The following is a 27796-nucleotide window of genomic DNA, read 5'->3' as shown; positions in this document are numbered from 1 at the left end:
GTCATCTCACTCATGTCCACATGGGCACTTGCCAGGCTATTATCAGGTAAAGGTCATCTCACTCATGTCCACATGGGCACTTGCCAGGCTATTATCAGTACTGATGGACAGTGGGCAGTGCCTTTCAACCGTGCCATGACTCAGGAGCAGAAGTGCTAAGGCCAGAGCAGGGTAGTGGTAGGAGAGAATAGGATGTGTGCCTATTGGGTGAAGGGTTATGGCAGGCCGGTCTGCAACCACAACCAACAGTTGCTATGGTTGTGTTATGAAACAAGGATGTGTGTGTGTGTTTGTGTGTGTGTGTGTGTGTGTGTGTGGTCACACTGACAGACTGGTGGCTTGAGGGTCTGTGTGGGAGCTGAGGCTGCAACTGTCAAATGTCAGCAAACGGCACCATCAGATGGATGTACCCCCACCCCTTTCCCCCCAACACACACACACACAACTTGCACTTAGGAAGAGGACAGGATGCTGTTCATATCTTACACTGACATCATCCACCCTTCTTTCCTGTGTGTGTGCGCACACACAGACACACAAACACGTACACACATCATTTACCTTGTTCTCACACTTGCGCAGCAGTTTCTTCTTGCCCAGGTCATAGATCCGCAGCAGCTTCCCGACCCCAGATGGCCAGAGGGACGTCTTCCACAGGCGTCTACGAGAGTACCAAAGCCATGAGGGACTAAAGCAGCACCACAGTCCATGCCAAGCGAGGTGATCATGAACTTGATTTGCTGACCCTACATGACACACCCCCACCGCCCCCCACAGTAAATTCAACTGAGCAGAAACTCAATGAGGTCACATTTCCACAACCACAGACAAACAATGACCAGCGGGGATTGGGGAGTCAGCTTTTCACCCACGCCAGAATGAGTGAATCTGTTCTCTGCTCACCTTACTCTAGCTTGTCTACGCCCCCCGCCAGGCGATAGATGTAGATGTAGCCACCGGCAACAGATCACAATCATGTCCCTGGCCACGCCCACCATCACATACCAGTCGTCTCCCCTTTGGAGAAGCGGCAAATGGCCACACTACAGTAGGTCAGAGTCAGAAAGGGGATGAATGAAGGAATGAAGAGACACACCTGACACACAATTTGAATTTGCCTCAAGCGTTGCTGAACAAATACGTTTTCGTACCATGGCCTGCCACTGTAGGTTTTCTTTAATGCTATACTTTCCATAACTATGCTTAAAAAGATACTAATTTTAGGATATGTCATTGTGGACCACTGAAATATATCTGTACATAATTTCACATTCCAGTTGGTTTTGGATAGTCTCAGAGGACAAAGAGCCATTATGCAGGTCTCCATTTTATGACTTATGATTATGAAATACAGATACTTCAATTACAATAACTGGACATGGAGTCATTTTTAAAACAGTTCTTTAAATGTTCTCATCCTCTGGTCTGAATTAGCAACATAAAAGCATTTCTACCATTTCACAGGCCTTAAAACAAGGGACATGGTCTGTGCCTAAAGTTAAATGAAACCTTCTTCAACGCTATTTTTTTATATAGTGTCATATATTTTCAAATCTTAAAGAGTCAGGCCCACACTTGAATTCAGGCATAGTGCCAAAGAATTTGAAGCTTTGCATGGACATCCCTCCCCATCTTATGCACATGCAAAGTTTACTTCCCCTTTTTGCCACTAAGTGCGAATTTATGGGATGGACTCAAAGTGGGTGGTGTGGGAATGATATTCTGGATTGCAACATCGCAAATATAAACATTGGAAAGGGGCCATAAATCACAACACAAATCAACACAAATGGTTTGAAGTTGTTTAACTGGTTTGTTTTGAGAAGGAGAACGAGAACGGTCCGTGTATCATTCGTTCATTTGATATTCAATTGAGAATCCAAAATGAAAAAATGAAAAAAGGACTTGTTTTTTCATTACTGGTTTATGAATGTGATACAAACCAACAAATAATGCTTTGTTTTTCAGACTTTTGGTTTCATGATCAGATCAAAAGTAGAACGTTTAAAAAAACGGCCTCAGGCCCAAAACTGATTTTGATATTTATTTTTTCCGATTGCTCTGACCCTGAAATTATTTATTGACTTCCATTGCCAGCTGCTGCTTCTGTTTTGCAGTGTTAAATCGGACTAGGCCTACCAGTCCGATTATAACTTTACCACACACAATTTAACCTAAAGATAAATATTTAAATGACCACTCGGACAGAGCAACATAATTTGATTGAACATAGCCTAAGAGAAGCCTAGATGAGATACACCATACAAACATTAATCGGCATGTTATATTAATGACATAGTGGAATTTATTGAACGCATTTGATCACAGCTGACAAATTAGGCAGAAACATTTTAAACTGGAGCAAAACGATGCATGAATGTAGGCCTAGCTTCGGAGCGTCACATGAAACACAATTGAGACAATAGATTGACCATATTATACAAGTGCAAAGCCTTATCATAGGCATGTTACATTCATGACATGAAAAAAACATATTGAAGCTGAACTGAAGCAACAGCTTGGACAATCCTACTGCAAAGCCTTTCCTTGCATAGGCATGCAACGTCTATGACATAAAAAGTGGAATATGAACGCATTTCACACCTGACAATTAAACTGAGCTGCCACCTGTTCGCGATTTGACTGATTCTTGAGCTCTCAGAGTAGTGTTGACTTGCGCGTCTTTTTTAGATGGTGAACGTAATTGGACGGGCAAGACTGACAAGTAGACTACTATATGGCTCGATTTGAATTATTTGCTCTGTTTGTGAATGAAGTTGTTGCCCCTAGTATGTGTCCCTAGTTTCCCTGTCATATACTGTCTTTGGTGTAATCTCACCAGAAGGCTTCTGCAGCTGGCTGCCTTCCAATGACGTTGGCGACAAATGATGATCTGAGCTGATAGATCTAACATCTAGGCCTACTTCCCTAACATGGGCTGATACTACATAGCCTAGGCCAGTCATTACTTCTATAATCATGGGGCAACGCTTTGGGCGAACGCGATGTTCAGAAACGAAACAGGCATGAGAAGGGAGATGATTTTCTGTCGATTCAACGAAACCAAGTTTGCCATCGTTGCGCAAGTCGCCCAATTTCTCACTATAGTTGTTAGACAATATTTTCTGTCGCTAGGGATGGCCAAAATTAAATCTAGCAACAAAGTCACTAATTGGCAACACTGAGCACTGACAGGTCTAGACCAAGACTTGGATAGACTTCCAGGTCACAGAAATCGGAACAAATAAATATCAAAATCAGTTTCGGCCCTGAAGCCATTTTTTAAACGTTATACGTTCGTTTTTGATTCTCAATTGAATATCAAATGAACGAATGATACACGGACCGAGAACATCTTTCGTGGGATCCCTAATTTATTGCAAAGACAAACAGGGAGTTTGGTGAGCAGCATTGTCTAACTTATAATGAAACTAAATTTAACTGCCTTTTTCCAAGTGTACTTTACACTTGCATTTATTTCTCTTAAACTCTGATCTTAAACAAAGACCAACCATGACCAGTAAAGCAAATAATTAGCCCAAGTTCTTAAGAGTGGTCTGTGATTTGTTCCATATTCATTTTCTTCTGTGTCTATAAACAGACACAGTTCAGTAAATAATATAGTATAATATCATATATAACATAATACAATACTAAAAATGAATAGGTGTAACAGTCAATCAGCACCTTAGATTTCAGAACTTCCAATTAAGAAATCAGCATATTACTATTTATCCTCCCTATGGCCAAAGACACCGGTACATGTAACAAAAGTCGTCCGCCGCTCACGGCCCTCGAACCCGCCACCTCAACACTCACCGGCATGGGAGTCGAACGCTCTAACCACTGAGCTAAAAGCCCAGGCTTCTAACTCAGCGGTTAGAAGCGTTCTTAAGGTTAGGGGTGTGATGATTTTACACAGGCAACTAGCACGCTAGCTCAGTTCGCCTCCGTTACAGACAGACAGACAGCCAGCCTTTACATTTTCTCCCTTTTTTGTCCACTTTTGGGCCAGTACCCTTTCCCTTCTCACCTGAAGGCGGCCTCGTTCTGCTCTAGGTCCAGCGTGGTCTGACTAGGTCCAGCGTGGTGCCCTGGATGGGGTTGACCAGCCGCCCCGAAGATGGCTTCTGGAAGTTTCTCGTTGAGGAAGGCGGCGGCCATCTCTGCTGCCAGCTCACGCTCGTCCTCCCCGGCCGCTTCCACCATCTCCTGCAGGGACATGGGGCAAAAGGGGGAAAAGGTCAAGGTGATGTGAGGGTCAGGGTCAAGATTTAATAACAGTCATGATTATAAACTCAAATCTCTCGTTCACATTTCTTCAATCTGTAGTGGTCATTTCACACAAAAGTTAACATGTGCATTGCCACAAACAGAAACCTTTTCCTGAAAGTTTATCTGTCCACAATGAATTAAAAACTCTGCCCGTTGACCAGCTCCCAAAGCCAACAATGTGACTCAGCGACTAATGCAGCCTGCCAGAGCACAGGCACAGCTCTTCACAGGCACAGCCAGCTTCATTTAATAGTGCCATAAAGACATAAAAAAGCAAGATGTTTGTAAAAAGCGTTCACCTGTCAGGGTTCCCACTAAGTCAAATGCTTTTTTTTTTTTAAGTTTATTTTTGGGCTTTTTTTTATGCCTTTAATCAGATAGGACAGTGGAGAACGTCAGGAAGTGAGTGGGAGAGAGAGTCGGGGTGGGATCCGTAAAGGACCACGGGGCGGGAATCGAACCCGGGTCGCCGGCGTACGGTGCAGGTGCCCCAGCCAGTTCCGCCACAGCTGGGGCCCCACTAAGTCAAATGTACATACCTACATACTTCTGCTCAACTTTCATCTTCCTTCACAGGGTGTATGCAGTAATCATAGAGATGAATTTACTACCTTTTTTACTACTTCCTCAATAATTTTTACAATCAACACAACATCAAGCAGCAGCCCTTTTTTAAGGTATAAATGGGGTAGTATGGACAAGCAGCTGTAACTAAGCATGCTAAACTCGACATCCAAACAGTATTCTAACATTAACGTTGAATGCAGCAGTTTTGAACAAATTTGTGCAGCATGGTCACGATGCTAAGCGGATTTAATAGCAATTTAGCCCGCCGTCTTCTATGCAATGCTTCTGCACTGGCAAGCAACAACAATCCTTCAACAATCGTTAATGTTTTGTTAAATGCACATGCAGAGGGGCAGCAGGTTCGTTAGGAGAGAGAGCAGGGCGGGGCAAGGAAAGGCTGCGTGCGTAAAAAGCGCAGCTCAATGAAAGGATTTTCTCTCATCTTTAATTTAAATAGTACAACATAGAACATCAATGTGTGACGGCCGGTTTTGATTTCATTTCACAAGTCAACGGGAAACATATGTTAGGAATCTCTGATCAATGTGATTGGTAAGGCTGGACCAATGATTTCAAAAGGTAGTTTGCAAGTGTTGCAAACGTTTCCTTATCGAAAGTTGCCACTTTGTGAAAGAGTCTGGATATTTCCCTGACAAAAAACCTGAATTTCCATCACTTACTATATAATTAATTGTACAATATATCGACCTATTCGAACACAAATATTTGTATTAATTTATCATTTAAATTTCAAGCTGCTATAACAGCTGCTATTCCCTGACTTTCCATGTCTGGAGTAGACTTTCCAAAATTCCATGATATTCCAGAAATTCCACAACCCATGGGAACCCTGACCTGTAATCAGTGGTGTGGGTGAGTTGCATATGTGTCTGTGTGTGAGTACATGGTAGTGCATCTAGCATGGAGGCATGTTTCTTTCCAAAGACAGAGGCTGCTTCAGATAAATACACATAAATTAGCCTAGTCCTTGACGTGATATCCAATGAAGAATTTTGTCTGAAAAACATCTTTTACGGAAATAGTTTAGGGAGATTAGGGATTAGCCATGTCCGGGAAATAGTCCCAATGACTAAATGAACACTAAGGAACAGAGCATGCTGATCATTGCTTCAGATATGGCTGCTATTCAAGGCTGTCACCACAGAGCAAAGAATGTGTGAATATGCACGGAAGCTGTAGGCTCTTGCGTGAAACTGAAAAAAGATTAGTGAATAGCTTGTGTAAATGTGTGTGTGTGCACGCGTGTGTGTGAGTGAGCATCTGCAACTGGGCAGAATGACCATGGGGAGGATGACTGGGACAAACCTCAGCCATCTGTTGCTTGCGCTGGGCCTTGGTGGCCTCCGTGTAGGCATTGTGGTCGGTCTCGATCAGCACCAAGTTGTTGGTCTCGGGGTGGATGACAAACTTGCGCGGTGTGTACTGCAGCGGGAAAGCCACCTGGTTGAAGACCGCACCCAGCTTCTCCAGGGCCAAAATCCTGCAGAGGGTCAGATGCTTTTAGTCAGAGTGCAGGGATGCAGAGGGACAGATGCTTTTAGTCAGAGTGCAGGGATGCAGAGGGACAGATGCTTTTAGTCAGAGTGCAGGAATGGAATGTACAGGGTTATCCCGTCCATCACAACGGAAAAAAAGACGACAGACAGATAGACACAGAGAGAGGAGCTTAGGATGGTGGACCAAACTGATTACCAACTGATTACGAAGGTTGACTTATGAATCTTCAACTCATGCCAGCTTTGGTTCCAGTTATTGCACATTTCTGTGGGCATCTAAACTGTTTCATTGCAGTTAATTTTATCTATTAAGAGGGAGGTGTTCAAGCATCTGACTGCTATTTAGAGTTCCTCCACTTACAAGATTGACTAAATGAAAGCACAAAACAAACTGGTCTTGGGGGAGTGAAACCCAGTCACAGTCTGAAAGTCACACTGTGACCACTAATCTTCATGGGCGATCGTGTTTTCAGTAACTTGTGAGCACTGAGGACACTCTTGTCGCCTCTGCTCGCTGGGGTATTCATTTACTGTAAAGAAGCAGGGGAGGCGGGGGTGACTGAATCATCTCGCACGCAGATGTAGGAGGTAAATAACTAAAGATATCATACGGAGGGGTGAACCAGTGATTAACCGATTACCAAACGGAATTCCGATCCTCTACCGGAATTCTGACCTCACAGCAGGTTCCTCAATGTCAAACATGAATGCACCCACAAGGATACTTATGTTTTCCACACAATAAGTGAAGCATGAAAATTGAAGAAGATTCATCACCATGTTCAGTGGTCACAGATCAGTACACATTTCAACACAAACAGCATATTTGAGATTGTTGGCTATGGGTATCTTATAAAATAAATGTTTAACTTGGGAAAATAAAAGGTACTTGCCAGCAACATTGAAGAAACTTTGCCAGCAAAGCTAATGTTTAACTTGTAACAAAAGTGCAGATAAAATGGACACAATTTCAGAAAGAAATATAGACCTGGTTTATTATTAAATTAACTCATTCATTATTTCTGTTTCACATTCAGACAACAGGTTGAGAGAGTATTTTAAGCTAATTTGTGAAACAAATGCAACAGCTGACATTTCCTACAGCAGCGGCGCTCGGGGAGCAGTGAGGGGTTAGGTGCCTTGCTCAAGGACACTTCAGCTGTGCCTACTTCGAACCGGCAACCCTCCGGATCCAAGTCTGAAGCGCTAACCAGTAGGCCACGGCTGCCCCCAAAGGAATCCAATGGTGCCCTTCTCACCCAGCTAGTCCTGCTTTTCCACGCCGCCCATCTCCACGATGCACAGTGACTCGGGCTGCGCGGGCAGAGCCTGCATACTCAGCGGCTGCAGACAGTCCTGCAGAGCGGGAGGAGCAAGAGACAACACCACTTCAGTACTGGAGAAGTGAATGAGACTAGCCTAACCCCCCCTCCCCCTCACAGAGAGTACATGGCAGAGAGAAAGGAGGTGGAAAGTCTGAGTAATTTATTAGGATCCACATGTTTACAAGAAGGCAAGGCAAGGCCACAGGCTGTGCCTAGCAATGTTCCCAAAAGTCAAAATAAATCTCTGGATTCACCCAGTGATTCTGATCCACTCCAAAATTAAAGAAAATCTTCCTTGGGTAAACCTCCTTGGGTAAACCTCAAATGAAATTTTTTTGTAATCCGGCTCACAGAATAACAAACAGCACATAAAACCTACTTGGTAGAAGTAATAAAATGTCCTTGTGTGTCCTTGCAACATCACTAACTAATTGAGGACTATGTCAGACTAACTAATTGAGGACTGTTTTTCCAAGGACATGATTGTCTATTCCTTTTTATCTGGAGAGATTTCAAATTGTTACCACACTGACTGATGTCTTATTCTCACAGGCCTGAGGCAGAAACCATAATTTCCTGTAAACAGGTTTTTGAACAAATGGATGACTGTGACCATGGCGACCACTGCACGCCCACTGATCTGCCCTAATCTACCAGATGACCCCATGCCAGCCCACTCAATTATTCATGTGGAATTCCAATGGAATTCCCCACAGCGTGTGACTACACAGGGATCATGTAGTTCCCCCTCCATTTCCATCCTCACATTCTGAGGACAGAGAGAGAGAGTGCCTGACTCATCACCATGGATTTGTTCTACACAGAGCAAAGCTAGAAGACTGATACTACTACCAGGGTTTCCCGCAGCACTTTGCAGTCAAGGTCATGGCAAAACAAGCCTGCCGCCTTAACTACTTCGTCAAAAAAAGAAGAAAACGTGTTACTTTGTCCTGTTTTCTTCCTTTCATTCCAAACCGTGACCAAGGCCAATCTCCCTTCTCCGCAGAACGCATTAAAAAATAAGAAGAAACGTGTCATAAATCGATTTTATAATCTTTACATATGTGATATGCCTCCGAATCAGAGCTAGTGGCCGGAGCTGGCGGTGCAAATATCTCGGCTCCTCGTTCTCAAGAATCAGTCAAATCGCGAACAGCCACAGCTCCGTTTAATTGTCAGGTGTGATGACATGCGTTCATATTCCACTTTTTATGTCATAAACGTTGCAGGCCTATGGAAAGGTTTAGTGGTAGGATTGTCCAATGATTAAGTTGTTGCTTCAATTTGTGTTTTAACTTATGCGACGCACCGATGCTGGGTTCATCCGTTTGGCGCAAGTTTAAAATATTTAGCCGACTGCGTGATTTGTCATTTTCGTTCTTTTGGCAATTAATCCCGACTGATCCCTTTAGTTAACGTTGCCAAGCTTGTTTGTTGTTGCACTATCAGTGTTGCAGTCTTTTAAAATAAATGTTCTGAGTGAAATATATTGCCGTTGCTCTTAGTTCTTTGGGACCGGGGAGCTAAATTGACCTGATGCGAATTTGACCGGAGAAGCTGCCGAGTAACCAGCCACCTGCAGTGTTGACTTGCGCGTCCAATCGGCCCAGGCCCATCCGTGCCTACGCGTATGCTTTCTAAATTATTTCGCATCCCCAACAAACTTAGGCTATATAACCAATATCTTTGAAATTTAACGGTCTTGGTTTTATTAGTGGGCATGCCTCAGACTCGTGGTGTGAGCGGTGTGGGAGCGGAACAGAGCGGCCACTCCGGCCTCTAAATTAAAAAGGGCTCCGCGCTCAAATTCCATCCATATTACACAAAACTATAAAATGATCTAAACTTCATTCACTCTCGGTGTATAGATCAGGACAGACTTGCGGAACAGGCTGCAGGTCAACAGTCTGACAGCCTGCATGAAGATAAGCATTAAGGGACTGTACGATATAGCGGGGGGGAGGGCCGGTCGCCAGACGATCAGGTTAAAAATGTTCTGCCTGGCCTCCCCCCGGCCCCACGTGAATCAAATAAAACTGGTCGAAAAATGACGTTTACAAGGTTAAAACGGCCAGCAAATGTCATAAGCACACACACACACACACGGGTAAGCTACACACCAGTGTTGCGCGGGTTTGGTCACAAGCGGCCCGCGGTCGTCCGATATTTTAATCAACCCGACCGCAACTCGGACCACGAATATTAATTAGGACAAAATTATACCCGACCCGCGATCCGACCCGCTTATTTACAAAATGTGTGCTTTTGGTTATAGCCTGCATGCAGTGTGACAGTAGTCCATTTCTGTAAAACAAACTAATTTATTTGCGAAACTTAATGCAGTAGAACTACACGCAGTAGGCATGCAGGACATAATGTTTGCACAGGAGAGAGAATGAGAATAAGAGCGCAAGCACGCACGCAACCACCAAGGATTAGAACACTAGGATAAGATTTGGCCATGGACATACATCTTTCTTTCGAAAACAGAAATGGTGAGGCAAGGTAGGCAAGAGAGATACATTGCTGGTCAAAACGTTAGCGTAAGAACTGGTTTAAAATGCTGAATGAAGCACAAAGCTTTACTAAAGCACATCCACTGTTTAAAGTCACAAACACAACGAACTAAGGTAACTTTTATGCATGTGCGAACCTATACATACCGGTAGATATGGCTGTGTAGTCTGTGCCATAACATTTATTCCTGCAGGCTGCCCGTTTCGGCTGTCATACTTTTAAATGGCTTCGCAAGAAGTATGCCTACATAGACCATAACTTTAACTGTCATCTTATAGTAGCCTACCATAACTTGTACTACTGTCAACTTTTCCCAATATTTCCCATAGCCTATATCGCTTTTCCTGAAGGGGTGTCTTTATTATTTTAACTCGTGTCTTCAGCTTCTTTACTGTTGACTTTACTGTATTGATGCTTTACTGTATTGATGCTAGCCTTCTTGTGATATTTTAAGTAGGCCTATTTGTAGAAAATATATATTTAATTCATTTTAACTGACCCGCCCGTAAAGGACCCAAATATCATTCAAATATTTTGTTTATGACTCATAACCGCGGGTGACCTGCAAGCTTACGAGGGGGGTTGTGGGAGATTCAGTTAGGGTTGCGACTTTTTGGACTCGCTCACTCTGTCAGAGACGTGAATCATGTTTTGGCCTACAAACCTTTTAAAATATTGAAAACGGATCATGGATCAGGAAAAAATAATTTTCCTCGGCCCTCCCCCCAGGCCAAAAAAAAAATTCTCCTGGGCCTTCCCCTAAGGCTTAAAAAATTCTCTTAGGCCCCCCCACCCGTAAATATGGTCCAATATTAAAACAGTGCAATTACCAAAGGGCCCTTGAAATTATCTTTTTAAAGCCAAAGAGGCTTGTAACAATGATAGTTGTCAGCTCTGCCATAAGTAGTAACTGATCACATTTGCACATTTTGTTGTTTTGCACTTTCTTTTGTACTTGTTCTATAGTTTGTAATAGTCTTTGTTAAAATTGCACAAATTACACAAATATTTTGAAATATTTGTATACTGTTGTATAGTTTGTTTGGTGTTGTTACTTTGTTCTTTGTTAACTGTTATTTTGAGAAGCCCCTTTGTTAACTGTTATTTTGGAGAAGCCCCGGACCTACCACCTTGACTAACACATTTCCTCTTGGAAACCCCATGCATCCTCTCCCAATCCCCGAGTCCCAGACAGAGAGCCGTTCTGTGCTGCAAAATGACATTCGCACATTCCAGCAGCATTATGTATTATGTTTCCTCCGAACCAGACCAGACCAAAACCAACAGAGGTGTTCAGGAGAAATGTGTGTGACCTCAGTGTCAATAACATCTGTTCAAACTAGCCACCACAATGAGGTACACACACACACACACACACACACACACACACACACAGTCTTATGCTGGCCTTACACTATACAACTTTCAAGAAATTTCAGTCAAAGACTGAGTTTTATTAGCCGCATTGTCTATAAACCGCAGGACAGTGTTTTATGCAAGTTAAAAAAACAAAACCATATTAATACCATATTAACTGTCCCCGACCTCACAGCTGAAGAAATTTTGCAAAATCAATGTATAAACCTTGGCTAATAGTTGGGAAATTACGGTATCTGAGTCACATCGCCTTCCGTCATCTAGATTTTTTAAAGTAAGGTGGCAATCCTAGCGATTAAGTCAGCCTGAGACGGTCTTTTTCTAGTCTTGATGTTACGACAATATCAGACGCAAGTCTTTTAGTCTTGGTTCATGCAAGAAGAAGAGGACTGAACAGGCTGATAAGGAAAGCTGGCTCTGTTGTTGGCATTGAGCTGGAGTCACTCACAACAACTGCAGAGAAATGGACCATGAACAGGATGCTGGCGATCATGGACAGTAACCGCACACACTATGACCGATAATGACCGCACTACCCAGCACGTTCATTAAACAGAGGAGCATGTTCAGTGGCAGACTCCCATCACGGTCCTGCTTGCAGGTTGAGGAGGTCCTTTGTCCCCAGGGCCAACTTTTCAATGCCACACAAAAGGGGAGGGGAGAAATGGACTAATCGGCCGGTCTCTCTCAGCCCCTACCATCATATCACTTTGCCTGCTGTCCACCTGACTGTTTTACAGGCTATATTAGCCCTCCTACACTCTGGTATGTGGTCATAAAATACACATCTTATAACTAATTCCCGGTTTTATATTGTTCTTAAAGTATATTATTTTTCTCGTTTGTCAAGCAATTCTAATATGCTTACATTTTTGTCTTTTCATAGTCCTTTTAGGCAAGTCCCTCCACTCGGTGGCCATATTCCAACGCTTTTTGGACAGTTATCGGGCATCTATTTCGGGTAGAATTGTGCGTGTGCAATGCTTCACAAATCACGACACACCAACCTCGCTCCAGCTGTGAGACCACAACATATGATTGGCACGATGTATTCACAACTTTTGGCGGCGGAATATGTGTAGATGACTGCCATGTTTGCGTTACGAACTAACCCCATACATTTCTATGGGAGATTGAGTGCTGTGTCTCCTCATTTGAAAGTGTCTGGTCATAGTTAATATTCAATAATAAGCAAAGTTATTGCACTGTTCACTTTTGCACTACCACCATTGCACACACTCAACCACTGCACCATAACATGGTCAATGCATCACATGCTCAGTCCATACCAGACCTTTGTAATCAATTCACATGCTACTTTAAATTTATACATTTCTGAGTGATTTTTATGTGTGTGAGATCTACGTGTGTTTGTTGTGTATAAGCTACTGGATGCCTAAAATTTCCCCGGGATAAATAAAGTATCTATCTATCTCTCTTCATCTCTCTATTGTAGATACATGCCTCCTTGAGTTACTGGTGATATCTAGTGCACAATGAGAAATAATTAAAATCAATCTAGTTGCAGTCTTGTAAATAGTGACCCTGCAAGATTCTTAGTAGGTCCAAAATCATAATCTGTGACTAGTATGAGACTATAAAATCTCTGACTTGTTTTTAGATGTGAGAGGGTGTGAGACTTTAGTCTTTGAAAAGATTTTTGAAAGTCTTCTGATGTACAGTATGGGTAGCGTGAGCCGTACCGAGGGGTCCAGGGAAATGATGCGGACAGTGTTGTCCACCAGCCCGACGGCTAAGAAGCGGGAGCTCCTCCTGGGGAACGTTGGCCAGGCTCATGCACACCACGTCCGCGGATATCTCCTTCCTCTCCGTGTACTCGTTCAGCTGGCCTATGGACAGAATGGGGTGGGGGTGGGGCAAAATATCAGATTACATGCAGGTTACATCTCTTCTACACACAGTAATGATGTGTACCATCGGTCCATTAAAACGGGAATGTCCATTTACAAAATTGAATTACAACTCTTCAGATACGGACTGAGTACATCAACCTAAATTATGTTCAAAAGGAAGGGTGGGGGGGTGAAGAAAACATCCTGCTCTCATTTTCCCAAACTGCTTCGCATTTTCCCAAACGAAGAAACCACCAATTGTAATCACACACCTTCCAAATCAGTCTAAAACAATGCTGGGCTGGACTGGACAAATTGACGGACAAAATGCTCTTTTGTTTCTACGCTTCCTTTTGGGATGTGAACAAGGACGTTACCTAATTGGACTAGAAAGGGACACATCATCTGTTGTTACTGCTAATGTGTGAAGTCAAATCCCAAGGGTAAGTTTCACTCATTGGGCTCCCTGTGCTGGGCAGTGTTTCAATGCTCTATTCAAATGAAATCAGTGAGTAGTGAGTGGGCCTGGGACTCAGAAGACATGACGATTTACCACCAGAAATCACTGCCAGCTGTCCACAGAGGCTCACTATAAACACTTTCAACCAAACAGAGGCAGAACACACACAGACACACACACAGACAGAGACATACAGGAGAGCACTTACAGGGTCCATTTCAAAGTACACTAGTTCCCCTCCAGTGAGGGCGATGACCACCTGCCTCTGGTTGACAGCACAGCGCATAATGGTCTTCTTTCCCGGGGTCTTCCACTCGTTGACACGCTTGTCTGCACGGATATGACGGATGCCATCAGGGTCCACCTGTAGGGTGTGACAATTAAGACGGTTAACATCAAAACGGTGAATAAGCCTACATGACAAGATGTAGCAAGCTCCGTTGGTCACGTTACGTTGGGGGCAGCCGTGGCCTACTGGTTAGCGATTCGGACTTGTAGCTGGAGGGTTGCCGGTTCGAACCCCGACCAGTAGGCTGGCACGGCTGAAGTTCCCTTGAGCAAGGCACCGATCACCTGCGCCGGGATCAGTGTGTGCTTCACCTCACTGTGTGTTAACTGTGTGCTGAGTGTGTTTCACTAATTCACGGATTGGGATAAATGCAAATGAGACCAAATTTCCCTCACAGGATCAAAAGAGTATATATACTTATATATACCTTCTAATCTGTGGTTTGCTGGGGAGGCAGAAGAGGGATGCCATATGACTGACTGGCCAGGATAACTGGCTCTGTGGCTGCCACTGACTGACTGAGCTGAATTCACCTACATCAGTGGCGGAGAGGGACCCTTAACAAGCTGCTGTTCGTCATGGACAATGACCAGTCACACAATACAGTTCACCGGACAGGGGAGTGATGTTTAGTGGCAGGCTGTTGTCACTGTCCTGCTCTACAAAACAGACTGAGGAAGTCTTTTGTCCCATGGGCAATATAGCTCTTGAACTTGTCAGACATGGTGAGGGGAACTGATATTTCTAACTACCATAGGGACACAGAGGAGACATCCATCTACAAAGCCAAATGACTCATCTCGTAACATTAAGGAAAGGAAAACTTTCACAGATATGCCTTGTAATTCCGATCGGCTTCAATAATGGTGAGGTCAATATCACAAATACAGCCGGAGGGTAGGAGACATTTAATAAATCAAACTAGTCACTGTATGTAGTCTAGTGCACAGACTACTGGTTGACTTTCAAGGTGTCAAAACTGGTTATTCTCAAAATTTCCACTGCTCTGAACTCTGACGTGAGGGGGTTGAATGGTTAACCAACAGTAGCATCGGAGGATTCTGCTGTGGTAGCAAACCCATGAGGTGGCGTGGGACTGGAACTACTGTGCAAGAACATGTATTGCTGGCAACTACGGAGACCACTTGTTTACAGTTACCCTGGAGACAGGCTCTCACCTGCACCAGGGCATCTTCACCCAGCAGCGAACAGGAGAGGGTAGGCGTGGTGCCCAGGAAGCCGGAGTCCGTCACTTCCTCTACAGTCTCTCCGATGGACAGCACCAGGGTGGCGTTGACGAAAGACACAATGATGTAGGCGTCAAATTCATCTGTGGTGGAGGGTGGGTGGGGGGTTACAAAAAAACAAGTGAGAAAATTCTCAAGAAATAAGAACGCACCAGGGGTTTTCAAATTTACCACTCAACACACACGCTGAGAGGTGTGAAGTTTCAGTTGCTAAAGATGACTATGCATGACGAGCACAAAAAGCATTCATGTTCATTTAACAATACGGTTAACAGTCAAAACATAAATATAAAAGGAATTCATACAAACATTTGGAGGGAACATAAATGTGATCAAGACAAATATAGAATAAATTAATTAATTCAACTAATCAAGATCAAAAAAGGGACAGAAACACTAAATGGGAGTTACCTGAAAAAATTACATTCATTAAAAGCAAGCCACTGAAGCTGCAGAAGTCTCTAACCAACTACCAATCTAATTATTATAAATATCAACATGCAGATGACCGCAACTATCATGACAAGGTCATGGCAGGACACATGACGTCCGTGGGACGCCACCCTAACCATCAGCAGTGCAAAAGGTTGAAAATTCAAGTGAAATGAAGTATTTCTGTTCTTCCATGTATGGGTCAAACCTGGGTTGAGTAGATTGGCCTCAATGTCATCAAGACCCGAACTGGCTTTTTGAATCTGTATCAGACTGGTCACATCCATGCCAGATTGGTGCATTCTCTACAATTTGGAGGTGTGCTGATGGTCGTTGTCCTTAAGCCTCATAGCTGATGTCTTAACAGCAACTTGACAAGCAGGCCGCTGCAGCTGTGGTAGTGTCCAACCACTACAAATCTTTCAAATTCAGAAATAACATCTTGCAGATGACCGTAACTAAAGCCATTACTGGATGGTGCCTAACCATCAGCAGAAAGTGAATTGTAAGGTTTTTCCCATTTATCATTTGTGTTTCAAAATAAATGTCTACATCTGGACATTTATATAACAAGACAAAGCTGCACTGGAGTGTTTCTCATCTCAGAGATGCCTTGGTTCAGAGGCTGAATATGAACACCTCAGTCACAGATGGGATCAAACCACCACACAAGTGGAAATCCAGTTTGACATACCGTAATAACGAGTCATGTAGGGGAAAATGGTCTTCTTCCAGCTATATAAATCATCTTTAAGCCTTATATAGTCTCATTTTCAAAATTTGAGGAAGCAATAGGGTCCCATCCAAGGTTACAGGATGGACGATAACCTTGACCAAAACCAAACGTGACAGATTGACAAAAGCTGAAAACATGCAGGAGCTGAAGCAAAAACAAAAGGTCAGGTCAGGCCCATAATTTGTTCACACTTCACAAAAGAAAGGAAACTGACATCCAGTCAGGTGGAAATAGGGAGGTGGTCTTTCTAATTTCCAAAAAAAAAAAAAAAAGTGTCTGTGGGTGGTTCTTGCTTGGATCAGCATAACAGAGCACTATCCCAACATAAAATTTAAGGACTTATAAAGGACTCGCTTGGCCCAATTCCCTTGGGTTCAAGGAACCAACACACCATATAGTTTGAAACACTGATTAAGGTTCATTATTGTTAAAACATGCCATGATTGGTTTATTTGTGAAATTGTGGGTGGAACCTAGATGTTGGTAGCCAACTGGGATGATAACTGGCTGAAGTTAAGCCCCTAAACCTAGAGCCCCTGGACTTCAGGTTAATGCTGATTAAACCTAGACCCCCTGGACTTAAAAGTTAATTTCGAAAGCATTGGGCCAGCCCTGAGCCAATCGCTTTCTGACCAGAACTACTTCTTACTCAACACTAAGTCAAAACTGACATCAGCCTTTTAGAAAATCCTGAAGGCAGGGGCACTGTGGTGCAACAGGTTACAGCACCCATATCATGGGCTTTTCTCAGAGTCAAGGATGGGTCCTTCAAAGCCGCTCTTTCAAGGATGTTACGTCATCGAATCTTGCCAAGCACTGTTCCAATTTCAAGGGTGCTTTAAAATTCTATCAAGTACTGAGTCCATGCGTGTATCCTCTGCTTGCTTGGAACACCCACAATTCTGTGCGCACATGATTTTTAATAATGCACCTGCAGCTTCCTGAACACACGTTCCATTGTGTGTTCTCCGTATTCCAAAGAGAAGCCTTGCCTCATCTTTGCAAGGATTCGACTCGGCAGGACTCGTTCTACCAAGCACGAATCCTTACTTTGAGAAAAGCCCCATGTATAGGTCCGAGTGCCCACTTATTTCCTTTCACACACTTCACTGTCCTATCTAAATACAGGCAAAAAGCCCTCCACCCCCCCAAAAAAATATGTAAGGGATAATGTATAGAACGACAGGGCGAACCGGACCCCAACGCGCAGCGGAGGGGTCTTCTTCCGCCCTGAAGGGACTTATTTTCCCAATAATGACGGGCGTTCTATACATTATCCCGCTTATTACACAGCTACTTGCCAAAACGAAACAATAAACTCCCCACGATGTGACTCTTTAGCCTACATAGCCTAGGCCAGGGGTCACCAAATGGCGGACCGCGGTCCGAGTCCGGACCCTGACGTGATCCTATCCGGACCCAGACCATAATAGCCTAATTTAGATTTTCACGTAAGATTTCAAAGCTGCTGTGTTTTGTTGTTTGTTGAAAAAAATGTTTCGTTGGTTAGGATAACAGCATTTACTTCAGGAGCTTCAGAAACCATCATTGCGCTTGCTGCTACTCAGCCAGTGAAATCTGTGAATTCTGATAAAGTCAGTGGGGAAGAGTGGAAGAGACTCACTTATGGGGAAGAGACTCACTGATAGCCTAAAATGAGCGAGGAGAAGGAGAGGAGATGGGACGAGAAACAATCAGATGGATCTAAGTTGACAATAAGTAAGTTATTTTCGAATCATCGATTGCTCAAAGAGGAGAAAGCTAGACAGCGAGAACAGAGCTTTATATAACGATACGGGGGCAATACCACGCAAAACTGTCACGTCCGTAACGCCAACTAAATATGGATGTGACAGTTTTGCGCGGAATTACCCTGGACCTCTTCTACATATTCTGAGACAGGCGATTTTTAAAAGCGCCAATTTGAAGCACCTCTACTAGATAAAGCATATATTTTGAGCAAGCATAGGGTAGGCTAGGCCCATTCAACAGTGAACTGAGGCCACAGAATATTTTACAATTTAAGAAGGCAATATGATTGATCCACCACAATCAAGTTAAGCCTAGGGTACATGCTTTCACTGCCCAACAATATTCCTGGGTTTCCAGCATTTCAGGTCAACATAAAAAAACAAAAAGCGGTGCAAGCGGTGATTTAACGGGGTCCGAGCAAAATAAACATGAGGTAGCATAGCTTTTTAGCTTACATATGCTTTGATTGTTTGGGCCCAATTGTTCAAAAAAAAACGTGATTGGATTTCAGTTACCGGATTTCGGCTATCGGATTTCAAATCTTGAAAATGGGTTGTTCAAAGGGAAACAAGGATCCTGAAATTGGATTAGATCACATAATCTATTCTTGGTTTTGATCTGGATAAAACCTTTGTGTTGTTCAAAACTTTTGAGTTGGATTGGAATAAATTTGATCCATAAAATGATGAATGAAATCATAAAACAATACTCTATTCTACATATAATGGAAGGCAGTGACTGACAATGGAAGGCAGTGTTTCCCACAGAATTGAATTTGTATTTGTGGTGGTAGGTGAAGGGGGGTGGGGGTGGGTTCTGTGTTGGAGTCAATAAGATGAACAGCCTATAATTATACAGTTATACTTGCCTTGCACGACAAGTCCTGACTAGTAGCTGTAACGTTATAGTGTGCTAACCTCCACAACCCAACAGTATTCTATTCTAGTATGCTAACCTCCACAACCCAACTGAAGGAACTATAGGGGGCGATGTGGGTTGAGGTAGAGTGAGTGTGTGGCGAGCAGGCAGAGCCTCGGTCAGAAGGCTCAATGGTATGGAGTGATGACACGGAGATCGCAGGTTTCCGTGCAACACAAGTGAACTTTATTTGAATTTCAATTAATCTGTTCTTTTGTTCTTTACTTGTATGTGTGCTGCATCAAAGAGGAAACAAACAGAAAATGGAGTAATCAGTGAAATGGGGTAAATCCGTACAGATCCCAACTCACAACAATAAACTGAAATCATATGGCTATATAAGGTACAACTAGAGATGCACCGATTGCAATTTTCTGGGCCGATTTTCATAGAGTTTGACCTGCCGATACCAATTTTAGCCGATTCCGATTTCATTTCTTCTAACCATTTTACAGCACACACACAAATAGTTATTTTCTATCTTTTCTTTGATAGAAAATGTTAATATAGACGTGTAATCAACTTATCAATGATGAAATGGCTGTTAAAAAAAAAATGGAACCGGTGAGCAGACAGATTCTTTTTCAAGTCTAACTTCAGATGCAGTATCAAATTATGGATTAAGTTAAGTTATGGAACACCCATTTTATGCTTCTCACATCCAATATCCAACTAAAGATTTAAGAACAATTTTCATGATACATTTGTACATACTACCATGTAACATATTTTCATATGCATTGATGAATTTATGGGAGGGCGAGGGAAAAGTGGTAGCAGCCTAGGCTATCACGCAAACACAGGGGAGAAGTGCTAATAGCGATTAGGTGCTCCACCATATGAAAACAGTGCACGTCTGTTTTGCGGTGAAAGATTTGAATCCAAATTCCGATTAAATGCATCAATTAGGCTATAGAAACTTTCAGAGACGACTGATTCAGTAGTCAGAGCATCAGTTTTCTTCATTGTAGGCTACTATGTCAAAAGCAACTTTAACGTTTGTTTGCCTTTCTAATAGGCTATCGTTTGTTCACTTTCACGACATCCACTTCTCAATCTGCTAGACTAGGGTATTTTAAGACATAGCCCTAGTCTACGTGCAGTAAATAGTTAGAGTATTTTTTTTTTCAGTGGAGTAGAACTACTAGGGCTACTGTATGTCGCTGCTTGTTGACATCTTTGATTATTTTTAATGTCGCAGTCGTTTATCTCCGTTCAGCAGGCTTGTGGTTCAGCTGTGGGCACGCAATTAGCAGCAGTGACGGGCGGTGATGAGCGATGTTTACGTAGCCTAATGAAGTGACAGCTTAGTAAATTCCACGCAGTAGGCCAATGGTAAAGCACAGCGTTTGCTGCATAGAAAAACTCAGTAGCCTATTAGCGCTTTCTTTGTAGCCCTACATCCAGCCCTGAGTGTTGGCCTGGTTGCTAGCTTCTTCAAACTTTGCAAACTCAGCTGGGTGTTGTTACAATTGCGGCGCACGAGTGTATTTGACCGGCATAAAATCGGCATGTCTCAGACTGACCAGCCGGTCGCCGGTCATGGCCGATCATGTGAAAATCGGCCGATTCCGGTCACCGGCCGATCTATCGGTGCATCTCTAGGTACAACTAAACAATACTTGACATTCCAAGTCAACCAACATCATCTAATCATCTCTCACATGGGAGTCCAAAACACCAAACCAACAAACAAAGACCTTAACTTTACACATGATGGCAGAGCTACTCTACAAACTGATAAACATCGCAAAAGTCATAGTGAGGGTCATTAAAGTGATGACTTACGTTTACTCAAAGACGCACACAAAGCAGGACACACTGGAGTGCTGGGTTGAGATAAACAAAAGAGTGAACTGAGGGCGAGCAAACAATTTATCCTGGTCTGAGACCCTGCTCCGGAGCTACAGGGTTTTCCAGCAGATAAACTGGGCGTGGTTAGGTGGCAGAGCCAAACAATTCTGCAATTTCTCCACAGCACTTTCACCTCAAGGACTTTGTGCAGATTTAAGTGTACATTCGATATAAACTTAGGGAGTCTTTTCACCAACAGTATTCTAACAATACTCTATTGTAGTATGCTAACCACCACAACCCAACAGTATTTGAACAGTACTCTATTCTAGTGTGCTAATCTCTACAACCCAATAGTATTCTAACAATACTTGATTCTACAGGACTATTTATTTGTCGTGGATAAGATGAAGGGTTTGATAATGGAAGGCAGTGTCAGTCAGAATTGAATTGTATTTGTGGTGGTAGGTGAAGGGGGAGGTGGGTTCTGTGTCAATAAGATAAACAGCCTATAATTATACAGTTATACTTGCCTTGCACTACAAGTAGGGCTGGGATAAACGATTATTTTTTAAACGATTAATCTAGCGATTATTTTTTCGATGCATCGATTAATCTAACGATTTATTTTTTCAGTCCGATTCGATTATCTCCCAATTAATTGACTAATAGCAATATCTGAATAAAAAAAAACATAAATTCCTTAACATTGCAATATATGTTTATTCCTCTTAAAATTCCAAAATAAAAGACTATACAAGTGCAAAGTAATGCATTCTTAGTCAGAGGTAGCATTCAATAAAGTTCAGTAGTGTATAGGTCTAATTGAGTGCCTGTCACTTTAAGACGTTCGTTCCCTTGCAATTGTAACACTAACGCAGTTAAAACGCAGCTGATGTATGGATGCAATTCATAACGTAGATAGATACTTTATTGATCCCCAGGGGAAGTTCAAGTTAGTTCAAATAACAGTTTGTACTTCTCCTTGGGACAAGCACTTTTGAGTCTTGGAAAACACTTTTCCATTTACATCAGGATTTTGCAAACATTCAGTGTCAGAGTCAATAAAATGAGCCCTGAGTAACGAAAATTGACAAGCAGCTGTAAGTAAGCATGCTAAACTCAACATCCAAACAGTATTCTAACGTTAGCTTTGAGATACTGCTTGATTGCATAACTTAACTAAGTTTAGTCTCCTCAATGTACTGTTGTGTTAGACCTAGCAGAGTTAACTTGACTGCAGCAGTTTTGAACAAATTTGCACAGCATGGTCATGATGCTAAGCGGATTTAATAGCAATTAAGCCAGCCGTGTTCTATGCAATGCTTCTATGTGGCAACAACAATCCTTTAACAATCGTGAATATTTTGTGTTAAATGCGCATGCAGAGGAGGGGCAGGCGGGGCAGGCAGGGAGGGGCAGGGAAGCGCAGACTAGAGAGAGCGGGCGGGGCAGGGAAAGGTTGCGTGCGTAAAAAGTGCAGCTCAAAGGATTTTATCTTATCTTTAATTTAAATAGTACAACATAGAACATCAATGTGTGACGGCCGGTTTTGGCCGCCCCACCACAGATTAGTCAACGCATGGGAAACACTGAAGGTGTAAAATTCAAAATATTTGGCAGCACACGTTTTGGGTCTGACAAATCGACGCGCATATTTTGCGTCGACGTAATCGATTACGTCGCCGCGTTGTCCCAGCCCTAACTACAAGTCCATATTGACAAGTAGCTGTAATGTTATAGTGTGCTAACCTCCATAACCCAACAGCATTCTATTCTAGTATGCTAACCTCCACAACCCAACAGTATTTGAACAGTACTCTATTCTAGTGTGCTAATCTCTACAACCCAATAGTATTCTAACAATACTTGATTCTACAGGACTATTTATTTGTAGTGGATAAGATGAAGGGTTTGATAATGGAAGGCAGTGTCAGTCAGAATTGAATTGTATTTGTGGTGGTAGGTGAAGGGGGAGGTGGGTTCTGTGTCAATAAGATAAACAGCCTATAATTATACAGTTATACTTGCCTTGCACTACAAGTAGGGCTGGGATAAACGATTATTTTTTAAACGATTAATCTAGCGATTATTTTTTTACGATGCATCGGGATTAATCTAACGATTTATTTTTCAGTCCGATTCGATTATCTCCCAATTAATTGACTAATAGCAATATCTGAATAAAAAAAAAACATAAATTCCTTAACATTGCAATATATGTTTATTCCTCTTAAAATTCCAAAATAAAAGACTATACAAGTGCAAAGTAATGCATTCTTAGTCAGAGGTAGCATTCAATAAAGTTCAGTAGTGTATAGGTCTAATTGAGTGCCTGTCACTTTAAGACGTTCGTTCCCTTGCAATTGTAACACTAACGCAGTTAAAACGCAGCTGATGTATGGATGCAATTCATAACGTAGATAGATACTTTTTATTGATCCCCAGGGAAGTTCAAGTTAGTTCAAATAACAGTTTGTACTTCTCCTTGGGACAAGCACTTTGAGTCTTGGAAAACACTTTTTTCCATTTACATCAGGATTTTGCAAACATTCAGTGTCAGAGTCAATAAAATGAGCCCTGAGTAACGAAATTGACAAGCAGCTGTAAGTAAGCATGCTAAACTCAACATCCAAACAGTATTCTAACGTTAGCTTTGAGATACTGCTTGATTGCATAACTTAACCCAAGTTTAGTCTCCCTCAATGTACTGTTGTGTTAGACCTAGCAGAGTTAACTTGACTGCAGTTTTGAACAAATTTGCACAGCATGGTCATGATGCTAAAAGCGGATTTAATAGCAATTAAGCCAGCCGTGTTCTATGCAATGCTTCTATGTGGCAACAACAATCCTTTAACAATCGTGGAATATTTTTTGTGTTAAATGCTCATGCAGAGGAGGGGCAGGCGGGCAGGCAGGGAGGGGCAGGGAAGCAGACTAGAGAGAGCGGGCGGGGGCAGGGAAAGGTTGCGTCTTTGCAAAAGTGCAGCTCAAAGGATTTTATCTTATCTTTAATTTAAATAGTACAACATAGAACATCAATGTGTGACGGCCGGTTTTGGCCGCCCCACCACAGATTAGTCAATGCATGGGAAACACTGAAGGTGTAAAATTCAAAATATTTGGCAGCACACGCTTTGGGTCTGACAAATCGACAAGCTATATTTTTGGCGCGACGTAATCGACTACGTCGACGCGTTGTCCCAGCCCTAACTACAAGTCCATATTGACAAGTAGCTGTAATGTTATAGTGTGCTAACCTCCATAACCCAACAGCATTCTATTCTAGTATGCTAACCTCTACAACCCAACAGCATTCGAACACTAATGCTTCAAGTGGGATTTGAACTCTCAACCTAAGGATTACCAGTACAAGGCATTATCCCACTGAGCCACTGTCAATCCTACATGTTGGCCAGTCACATTCACATGGTGAAAATGTGTATTGGTAAACACACAACAAGAAAAAACTCCAAGCATACATTTGACAGTAAAATTAAGGGCTTTCCTGAAAGAGTACACCTGAAAACTTGTTGAAATTCTGGGGCAATTAGACATTTGTAGAGAAGATCACTAATGGATGAAATATAAATATGATAGACTTAATGATGAAGGAAAAATAGTAAACAAAGAAGTTCCCCTAAATGTCAGAGTGTCTTAGCATTGTGATTCTTGGCAACTAATGACTGGGTATGTTGATTGCCTGATGTCATTCAGGTGCTGTTCAATTGTGTGAATCTTCAATAACCAATAGCATTCAAGCATGAGCCTAAAGCTCTACCAGGGATTCGAACTCTCAACCTAACAAACACCAGCACTAGGCATTATCCCACTGAGCCACTGCCAATCCTAAATAATGGGCAGTCACATGGTGAAAATGTGTGTTGGCAAACACACATCAAGAAAATTCCTAGCATACATTTGACAATAGAATTAAGGGCTTTATAAAAAAAGAGTAGAGATCTGAAAATGTGCACTGTTAATGGTATCCACCTAATGATGGTTGTATGGTTGTTATCCAAGGAAAAAATACTCATATAGGAATATAGGCGATATAGGAGAAATGGGCTGAGTGGTCGAACTTTATTGGCCTATATCTGTGAAATGGAAGAACATATCCAAATTATTTTGATAACTTGTGTGAGGCTTGGTCTAAACTTTGTCAGTGAGAATTTTGGTGAAGATGTGATAATTTTACTCAAAGCCTGTGAAACTTTTTATGATGTTTGGCTTTTATCTGAAATTGTGGCAAAAGTAAACATTTTTAAAGCATAAGACCAGGGTGAAAAAGATGCATCTGAATTTAGAGATTAATATGATGAAAGAAATTTGAGTCTAGGTCAATTTGGTAAGGAGAAATAAGCGTTTTTGACAAGAGCGCCACCTTTGGGTGCAGTACCCCAAATTTTGGGTTATGGGTAGTGGGGGGTACTGGTAACAATACTTGAAAATGTCAAGTTTCTAGGATTTACGGTTTATTGGAATATAGGTGATCTAGGAAAAAAGGCCAAAGTGGTCTAACTTCATTGGCCTATATCTCTGAAATGGAACGAAATATCAAAATTCTGAGCAGTAACTTTTGTGAGGCTTGGTGTAAACATTGTCTGTGAGAATTTTGGTGAAGATTTGATTATTTTTGAAGAGTGTGAAACTTTTTATAATGTTTGGCTTTTCCATGAAATTGTGTCAAAAGTTAAGACCAGGGCCAAAAAGATGCATCTGAGTTTAGAGATTAATATTATGAAAGAATTTTGAGTCAATCTGGTAAAGAGAAATTAGCATAATTAACTTTTCTTCCAATAGCACCACCTTTGGGTGCAGTACCCCAAATTTTGGGTTATGGGTAGAGGGGGATACTGGTAACCATACCTAAACATTTGAAGAGTTTTGGAGTTACGGTTTAGGCTGCAGTATGACTTTTACAGAATTTTGGCCAAAATCGAACGGTACAGTTCAAGGAACCAGCTGTGGAATATCCATCCATGTCTCAGCTCAAATTTTATTTTAAGTTCACGTTAAGATCTTAAAAATAGCCAAGGCTACTCAGTTTTACTCCCCAATTACTCTTATCTTGTAGCCTGGAAAATCCAGACCCTGATAATCTAGAAAGATTAAGGGTCTGGCAAAGAACAATGTAATGGCCCAACTCGAAGGGCGGCAACAAGCATGCATTTAAAAATCTCACTGCAAGCAATTGGATAACCCTAGACCATGTTTACTCTGAATTATTTCGGACTTCGACGCAATTGGATAACACTACGACCAATGTGTACTGTCCTCCAACGTTGCAGCGCTGTCTTAATCAGTTTAGCTGGTTTCCCGGAATGTTGGGGTAAAAGTAACGTGCATCATTGCTCTTTGCCAGAGTGTCTCGCAGAGTGTCTCCAGGGTACTTATCTTGCCTTATTTCTCCTCATTTCGAATGTTGCCTTTTAGGCTACTTATTTTATTTCACATTAAACATTAGGCCTAGGCCTACAACTAGGCTCCATCCATCCATCCATCCATCCATCCATCCTAATATATATATATATATATATATATATATATATATATATATATATATATATATATATATATATATACATACATACATACATACATAGCCTAAACACGCACGTTAAACATTATGATGCTCCGGACCTTTGCTTGAGGACATTTTCCGTAACTGGACTTCGCTGAAAATTAATTGAATACCCCTGCCCTAGGCTATAGCCTATTTGTTCCCGTTTCATCGTGGCTTTTGGTGAGAAACAAATAGTTCGACAACAGCACACGCTGAACTTGAATCAACCATTCTTTAGAACACAGCTGATCAACCGTCTGCTTTCACTTTTGAATGAAGTTCCAGTCCTTGCGTAGTGATATGAAAAACGTGAAATAAAAGCACAAAGCCCATTTTCCTTGACAGCGGTCTGTTATACTTAGCAACGATCTGTTATTGAGAATTAGCAGACCACCGAACATTGGGAAGGCCCATTCAAGTGAATGGAGCATTCTGCAGCATTATGAAGAGCCGTGTAATAAAAACATATACAGCAGGGTGTGTAAATGTAGTCTGCTGACATTGAAACTACTATCTGTATCTTTTGTAATGAAAGCTTCCCCGCAACTTCATTTCACTAAGCCGCCCTCTGGTCGCTGATTGGTTTACCTTCCTGGAGGCTGAGCAAACATTAATACTTACTTACTTACTTACTTACTTAAAGCTTTTATTGTCCCCTAAGGGCGATTTGGTTTGCAGTAGGACATCCATAGACAACATAGGACAAAAAGTACAACATACGAACAGGGTTTCCAGACCAACCTTGTGGAAAACAGGACAACCCCTCTCCCTCCCCTGTGCAGCTGTCTCTCTTCTTTCCTTCTCCATCCTCTCTCCTCTTCTTCCCTCAGAGAACCTTTGCAGATTTGCAGCTTTTGCAGGACTATGCATGCTATTCAGAACAGCTTTCAGAGAAGTCATGTGATTTCAGGGAAGCCCTGGTGTGTGTGTCTGTCTGTCTGTCTCTCTCTCTCTCTCTCTCTCTCTCAGCAGCTCGCAGGGACATGACGAGACCGTGCAGGCCACTGCAGCTTTCACAGAAATCACATGGCTTCAGGGAAGTCCTGGCACAGATGTGCCTACCCATAAAGCATTGCAACACAGGGGCGCCAGTCAGACAGCGGCTCTGGAATCACCGCCACATTCAGACACAGGCTACTTGGGATGAATACTAGTGTGCTTGAATGTGGGG

At 42.3% G+C, this 27796-nt stretch overlaps 1 protein-coding gene across 1 annotated transcript in view; it reads right to left on the bottom strand.

Moving 5' to 3' along the window:
- Positions 1–27796, bottom strand: part of sf3b3 (splicing factor 3b, subunit 3) — a 41870-nt gene that overhangs the window by 1450 nt on the left and 12624 nt on the right. Inside the window, 12 exon segments of the mRNA XM_048257149.1 lie at positions 562–661; positions 909–968; positions 970–1018; positions 1021–1043; positions 4034–4212; positions 6169–6343; positions 7529–7548; positions 7596–7715; positions 13282–13345; positions 13347–13428; positions 14096–14255; positions 15359–15510. Coding sequence (XP_048113106.1) covers positions 562–661; positions 909–968; positions 970–1018; positions 1021–1043; positions 4034–4212; positions 6169–6343; positions 7529–7548; positions 7596–7715; positions 13282–13345; positions 13347–13428; positions 14096–14255; positions 15359–15510 — 1184 coding nt within the window.

Source organism: Alosa alosa, chromosome 11 (genome assembly GCF_017589495.1).
Source record: "Alosa alosa isolate M-15738 ecotype Scorff River chromosome 11, AALO_Geno_1.1, whole genome shotgun sequence".
NCBI classification, from domain to species: Eukaryota; Metazoa; Chordata; class Actinopteri; order Clupeiformes; family Clupeidae; genus Alosa; species Alosa alosa.
The sequence above is the reverse complement of the archived record's forward strand: the minus strand, read 5'-3'. Positions and strand labels throughout refer to the sequence as shown.